Below are 7,913 nucleotides of genomic sequence, written 5' to 3' on the forward strand. Positions count from 1 at the left end.
CAAGTTCTGTAACAGGCCCTAAAAGCAGTTGCTTTCAGAAGCATTATTGTAACTCTGCATCAATGTCCTGTAATGTGTGGGACACCTGAAGGATAAAAATTCAGCATAAATCCACACAGCCGTTCAGGTTATGTGGGGCAGATGATGCATGTACAAGCTCAGATCTGCTTTCGCTTTTTAAGAGGAGAATTTCCAACCAGTGGGGAGCAGATTTAATGAGCTGTGTGATATTCATCGTTCTTTGTCTCCATGTGTGTTGCTTTCAGTCAAGTTTGCTCAAGCCCTGTGGGCACTTCCCAGGAAGTACGGGATGGGTGGAATCATTTTAAAAAGGCAGAACGATGGTCAGTGTTGTGGGATGGTTCTTTGGAGAGGCCTTTGGCCTCTGGGAATGTTGTGAGGCTGGCTGTGGTGAACAGAGTTGATTGCTGTTGCCTCTTCTCCCCCGCAGCTGGGAAAGAGCTCTTTGGTCTGGACACTCTTCAGAAAAGCTTATGGATTAAGCTGCTGGAGGAGATGTTCCTTGGCATGCCCAGCGAGTTCCCCTGGGGGGATGAGATCATGCTGTTCTTGAACGTCTTCAACGGTGCCCTGATCCTGCACCCTGAGGACAGTGCCTTGCTGAGGCAGTACGCTGCCACAGTCATCAACACAGCTGTGCACTTTAACCACCTCTTCTCCCTCAGCGGGTACCAGTGGGTCCTCCCCAGCATGTTGCAGGTGAGCCATTTCCATGAACAACACGAGGGAAGACTTCAGAGCAAGCACTTTGATATGGAACTGACTATTAATGGGGAAACTTTAAACTGCTGAGTCCTGGTGAGGTCACAGATTTGGGGGGCCGCAAGAAGACAAACAACAGATCAGGGTGGGACGGCGCAAATCAGTATTCCTGAGACTACATTCCGTTCACTTCTTGAGTAAATTACTACATTTTCTTTTCTTCTTTATGTTAAATAAATGAATGGCTGTTTCCCTTACTGTGTGAAATTTCTGGAAAATTTTTGGACCTTGGATCTCCCTCAGTGTTTTTTCGTCCAGGGATGGCTGAAATTTGGGGAATAGTTGAAATATCTGGATTTGCTACTTGCTGATTGAAACTAAATTATATTCACTTCTTTAAGTATGATAATTGTATTATCTGCAATTTAAATAGCAACAGAAAATAACATAAGTGTTTATGAAAAATTGTATGTTGTCTTTTCATGTGAGTGATGACAAATATTGCAAGTATTAGAGGTGGAGTTTCTCTTCACTTTGAGGTATACAAGTATGACTTTTTTCCCGTTGACATTTGGGAAAAATCAGATACTGAAAATAAAAAAAAAACAACAATATAGTTCTTTTATAGACAGAAAGATTATTTCTGCAGGGCTTGAAGACATTATCTAAATAGAGATTTAGTATTATAATGCAAATATGGAAAAAACTTATTTCTGTAAAAGAAGCAATGATCATGACATCCCTATGTATGTTCATTTTAACATAGTTAACAGAGCACAACAGTTAGGATCAGTGATGAATTTAGCTATCTAAACAAACTCTTTAGTAACTGGAAACTCTAATATCATGCCTTACACGGTTAGGTAACTGTGTATTGGATCCAGTTCTGCAGTGCATGGGTTATTCATTAGAAACAAGACATTTTGAAATAAAATAACTTCATAACTTAATTTGAAGTACTTGGCAGTAACCATTCAGTCCTGTGAAGGACTCTCCCTTCATTTTCACTTTTCATACTGAGAGAAATTAGTTTTGTAATTCTTTCCTCCCCCCTGCCTTACCGATTATTGCCAACTACTGAATTAATAACGTACCATTCATGGGAGGCAAAAAAGCAATTCCAAAAGAAAACCCAGCTGTTGCTGAGCTGCTTTGTTTTTGCAGGTCCTAACATCTCTGTTCCAGCCACCCAAGATCAGCTGGTTTGTTTGTGGTCATCACAAACAAATTCTTCTACCACTTCTGGGCTTGAACCAGCCATTAATAGCTTAATTCCTGATGAATACATGCACGTACCCCCAGAGGGCTCTTTTTGTTGCAGGTTTTTCTGTTTTCCTAGGTGAAATGCATATACAGCTAATTATTTCCCTCTTCTCAAGTAAATGAGATATTGCAAGTGTAACAGACCATGGTGATTGACTGTCTTCATAAGCATGCTAGAGGCTTCTGATTGTTCGAAAGACATCCTCATCTCTTCAGCCTACTAGGCTACTGAGGAGTGAATACATTTTTGCAGAGGTCTCGCACACTAATAATTTTTTAGAAACCTTCAAGAGCCCTGTGCTGTAATGTGAATTTTGCAATACCATAAAATGTCAGCACTATCTGTTGCCAGCAAATAGCAAGAAAATCCTGCCCATCCCAACCCCAAACCTCCCACAGACTTGTACCAGCGAGAAGTGCAGACAGGCAACTGAAACGGACAGAAGAAGGAAGCACAGTGAAGTTGTTCCTAGCAATTTATACTGTTTACATAACTGAGAAACAAATCCCACATCTTTGGCAATGCACTGGCTGCATGGTTCAGTGGCCAGCCCTGAAGGAAATGCCACTCTGAAAACCTTAAAATATCTTAAAAATGGGTGGAACTGTCAGTGTGTTGGAGGACAGGCTAGGAGTTCAAATTATCTTGACAAACTGGAGATGCAGTCTGAAAAAAAGAAAAAAAAACAGATTATGTTGATCAGGTTGGACAAGCATAGGACCTTACTTATGAATAATCAGCCATATAAATATGGAAGGGTAAGTAGCTGATTCAGTAGCACTTCTGCAGAACAGAATATTTGAGTTATAGATCTGAAGCTAAACATGAATCAACAGTGTCCTTCTGTTGAAGGATAAAAAAGAAAAATAAAAGATCTCAAATGCCATTCTGGGGTGACTATACAGATTTCTATCTTGTGAAAGAAACATGGAATAATTCTGCTGCTCCAGTCAGCAGCACTCCTGACTTGAAGTGCTGGCTCTGTCCAGCTGTGGGCACTGCACAAAAAACATCAGTTAACTGAAGAGACTGCAGACTGGAACAGGGATGTACATCTAGAAAACATGTCATATGAGAAAGGACTAAAAGAGCCAGGATTTGATTAACTGAAAAAGATGAAGATTGAGGAAGAAAGCACTAACTGGCTTCAAACAAGTCAAGTGCTTCTAGAAAGGAGAGGGGAGGAATAGGTACATAGGACCTGATACATAGGACAAAAAATAATGGACTAAAGCTGTGACAAAGAAGGTTCAAGAGTGACAAGCAAACCTTTTTTCTAAGGATAGTTTGTCCCTGAAATGCATTCCCACGGAGGACAGAAAAGTCTCCATCTTTAAAAACGTTAGGCAAACATATCAGGAATGACAAGGCTGTAGTTGATTCAGTCTGGGGTTAGGAGATGAAGAGCTCTTTCACTGGAGTAGTACTTCCATGTCCTTTTTCATTTGCTCAGGTATACGCTGACTATGAAAGCAACCCACAGTTACGCCAAGCGATTGAGTTTGCGTGCCGCCAGTTCTACGTTCTGCATCGCAAGCCCTTTATTCTGCAGCTCTTTGCAAGTGTGGCCCCTCTCCTGGAGTTCCCTGTGAGTAGAAGTCATTCCCTAGTCTCAGCGTGGGGAAGCCTCTGTATGCAGCCAGCCCCCATCAGAGATCACAAAGAGAAAACTGCTGCTGGAGCCGCAGCACAGTTCTTACTGAACATGTGCTTACTGCACTTGGTGCTGCACAGAACCCGTTTCTGCATGCTTCTGTTCATCAGTTGATTGAGCAGGATGCTGAGATAATGGGCCACTGGTATCCAGGCTAGTAAGTGTAGTCTCACTTTAAATTTCTATGTATAAATAGGTTGTAAATTGACAATAATGATTTGTAACTCTTTAAATGCAAATCCTTTCTTAGAATCCAGCAATAGGAACAAAAAGCTTAATGCCAAGTTTTAGTACATGTGAACTATAAGACTGGATTAGCCATGTTTTGAAATATTCATTAATTACTTTTTAACATTTTAGTGAGTTAAAACAAGTTAATGGAATTTTAATTTGAAGTGGGACTGCGAAATCTAACTGCACACACACTGTAAGCACACACATCTTTCTCCTTCACAGGGCAGCAAAGATCTGCTGTTTCTGGGACGTAAAGTTGTGTGCAGTTTTCAGATCATGCTTCCACTGTAGCATCAATCTGTTGAGTCAGGCAAGGGTTATTGTTTGATAGCAGTAAGCTCTTGAACTCCATGTGGGTCCTTTGTCAACCAAAAAAAGGTTGCCCACACCTCCAGATAGATTCCTGGATTGCACACAGGCCCTCAGAAAATCAACCACGAATGTCTGTTGTTGAAACAGGATGCTACAAACAATGGAACCAGCAAAGGAGTGTCAGCTCAGTGCCTGTTTGACCTGCTACAGTCTTTAGAGGGAGATACTCCAGACATTTTGGACATCTTAGAGCTGGTGAAAGCAGAAAAGCCTCTCAAGTCATTAGGTAACAGCAAAGCACCCTTTATTCAGTAATTCCGGTTTGTTGTTTATTGGTTCAACATGCATTTGATGCAGCATGGTTTGTTCAGGGCCCTTTTCTTCTCCCAGAATGCAGTCACATCTGTTTCTTACGCCTCATGAGGCTTTTAAGGTTGGCTTTATCACCACCATCCTTTTGATATTTTCTGCAGGAGGGGAATTATTAATTTATCTTATTCCAAAGCTACTTTTTCTGCATTGAGTCTGCTAGTCTGAGACTAGCGCATGGCATTTTGGATTTTATGTGTGGGTGAAGAATAAAGATGCCTAATAAACTGTATCATACTGACAAGATCAGTGTCATCCTCTGCTCCATGTGGGTAGAAAACAAAAGCATCCCCTCCCGTGGGCAGACTATGACTAGTAAATGATGGATGCCATTCAGACATTCAACAGTGCTGAATTCTAGGGGGTTGTTGATTTATCACAAAGCAGAATACACAGGGCTGTATGATCTATCCAGGATGCTGTGTCTTTTGATAGTTATCCATGCAATGCAGCATTTAAGAATTTGGCTGCTTTGTGATTTGCAGGGAAGTAATTTTTCCTGATTTTTATAAGGATCTTCAACTTACTTTCCAAATTTGTACTTCCCTTAAATAATATTGATTTTGATGGACTGTGAAACCTGTCTAGCCTTAGAGTTAAAGCTTTGTTATATAATGATATTTTATAGGATGCTGCACAATTATATCACAAGTTATAATATAAAATGGTACATAAATGGAGGATATATTTTCCTCTTTGTGGATTGTAGTAAACATTTATATAAAAGCTTTGCGTTTTCTGTGGAGGGTTATTCAAAGGCGTCTCTGAAAATTCCCAAGTGTGTGTTGATGATGAGATTGTAGAGTATGTTATGTGCCTGGTATTTTCCATATGAAGATCAGAATTATCTAAAACATTTGACTTCCAAGTTCCATTGTTCAGAGTGATTTACACGCTTTGGGACCTTAACTTTGACTTGGGCTCCTCTATACCAAAGCCACTTCTGAAAATGGGATTGTAGTTATATTACAAATATTATTCTTTGGATACTTCAGTTTCTTGGTGCCTCGCGCTAATTATCCCCAAAGTAATATTTGCAGTATGGGACTTAAATGCTTTTGAAAACTTTTTCTCAAATCAGTAGCAAACCAGACTCACTTCTGTGCTGGCGCCCATGTGGCTACCAGTATAGAAGGGGCTTGATTTTTTAGAAGTAAAGCTATCTTTTGCCATCAGTGGTGTATCAGCATCATTTTAGTGCGGTGGAAACATCTAGGAAAAAGCGGAGGGAGCATAAAAATTGTCATTAAGTTGACATGTGTCCTTGTCATGTATGAGCTTAAGATTTTGCTTGATATGGATGATGCTTGAAACGGGACTCCAGTAGCAGCTGTAGGCCTTATGCTCAGCAGTGATTTGACCTACTGAGAACTGTTTCTCACCTACTGAGTTCTTGGACAGCAGGATTTTTTTGTCAAAAATCAAGAGCCTGTTGGGGATTGCTAACATGAGAAGCAAGCAGTTGAAGAGGGGAAAAAGGAAGGAGTGTGCTAGCTCCTTTCATATTCAGTATGTTTGTGTGACAGTCGTCTTGTATTGCTTTACTCCCTCAGACTTCTGCTATGGGAACGAAGACTTGACCTTTTCGATCAGTGAAGCCATCAAGCTGTGTGTGACAGTGGTGGCCTATGCTCCTGAATCATTCAGAAGGTGCTAATGTGTTTTCTTGGTTTGTGCAGACTCAGAAAAGGCATGCGAAAGCAAGGCTGACAAATGGAGGCAGAGGATATAGAAATGCGTTCCAAGCATGGGGCTTCTCTGTGAGGCCAAGCCTCACAGATACCTTTCCTAGGGCACCAGCTCCAAATCCTGCCAGCCGCCGGCTGCAGCACTAAGCTGGATGGCAGCCTGAGCAGCAACACGTAAGCTGTATTTCCAAGTGGGGATCACACTGTGTCCTGCAGGTTTCTGTTGTCAGAGAAGCAATGGAGAGCGAACTGGAGGGGGGAAACAGGCAGCTGGAAAGAACAGGAAGATACAGAGAGAGGGGAGGTAAACTGGTAAAACAACAAGCTTAGTTTCCAAGTGGGAACCGGAGAAGAAAGGAGTCTTTGGAAGGGAAAATGAATGTCTGCAAATGGATGACATACTCAGAAGATACCCAGAAGTTCAGGTTGGTTTTATTATTATTGTTTCATGCATCAGCTAATTTTCCCCCTGAAGTCCCTGATCCAAGAGTTTCTTTGGCCCAGGACTGCTGATCTAGTGAGAAGCAATGAAATCTCAAGGCTAGTGAGAGATCCAGGAGTCTTCAGATAGAAACTTAAGCCTCTGCCTGATGTGAGTTTCAGGATTGACAAAATAAACCAGACCAAGTATTTGTTATTTTTCCAGCCTCCAGATGCTGATGGTGTTGGAAGCGCTGGTTCCCTGTTACTTGCAGAAACTGAAGCGACAAACTTCTCAAGTGGAGACTGCGACAGCAGCTCGTGAGGAGATTGCTGCTATGGCTGCCCTTGCCACCTCTTTGCAGGCCCTCTTGTACAGTGTAGAAGTTCTCACCAGGTAACCCACATGGTTCAAAGATCTGAGCCTGCGTTTGGTTATCAGTGTGGGGAGAGGGAATGCACAGGAGGTCACGATATGCAGCTTAGCTTGAATAATGATTGAGTTTTAGAAATGGTAAAATTAGTGCCAAATTTCACCAGATCACAAGCAGAATTTCAGTGCACTTGTTGGATTTCGTCTTTAGTGTGCTATTCATCTTCCCTTTGCCAGGCCTATGACAGCCCCACAGATGAGTCGATGTGACCAAGGCCATAAAGGGACCACAACAGCAAACCACACCATGTCAGCAGGTGTGAACACCAGGTAAGTCAGTGGGCTTTTCTTTCTTCCTTTTATTTTTTTTTTTTTTTTATAATAAGGTAACATCTCATTGCTCAGAGTGCTTGGAGCACTTCCTCAGCTGTCTGATATTGTCTAGGTATTGCGAGAGAAAACAGTCAGATAAAAAGAGCACATAGCCCAGGACTGCATTTCTGACAGTAACCAAAGTCCCCAAGACTAGAATTTCTAGTTTAAAACCATGGCACTAAATAGAAAACCAGGATATCAAAATGGAGGACACCCATCCTAAATGTCTTTTTCTTTGTTTCCCTTTTCGCACTCTAGAAGTATACTGACAAAGCAACTACGTCCCTCAGTTCTCTGCTTTGCTTCCTTCTGAGTCCACTGCCAACGCGACCACTGGGCAGAGCACACTAGGATAGCAGAAGGGTTGGATCCTTCTGGCCTTGTTCTGAGAGACTGAACAGCAGTACGAGCTCAAACCGCGTGTCAGTTGAGACTCGCGGAGACTGGCACCTCCTCTAGTTTTCTTTTCTTCCCTTTCCCGTTTCCGTTTACTTTTACTTT

The 7,913-nt window shown here is 41.8% G+C and overlaps 1 protein-coding gene across 1 annotated transcript in view; it reads left to right on the plus strand.

Moving 5' to 3' along the window:
• Window positions 1–7,913, plus strand: part of LOC104083239 (protein unc-80 homolog) — a gene marked incomplete at its 5' end in the record, with an annotated part of 109,269 nt that overhangs the window by 69,682 nt on the left and 31,674 nt on the right. Inside the window, 6 exon segments of the mRNA XM_009586655.1 lie at window positions 452–720; window positions 3,441–3,575; window positions 4,335–4,473; window positions 6,110–6,206; window positions 6,891–7,061; window positions 7,275–7,367. Coding sequence (XP_009584950.1) covers window positions 452–720; window positions 3,441–3,575; window positions 4,335–4,473; window positions 6,110–6,206; window positions 6,891–7,061; window positions 7,275–7,367 — 904 coding nt within the window.

The sequence above is a fragment of the Fulmarus glacialis genome, unplaced genomic scaffold (genome assembly GCF_000690835.1).
Source record: "Fulmarus glacialis isolate BGI_N327 unplaced genomic scaffold, ASM69083v1 scaffold26731, whole genome shotgun sequence".
NCBI lineage: Eukaryota > Metazoa > Chordata > Aves > Procellariiformes > Procellariidae > Fulmarus > Fulmarus glacialis.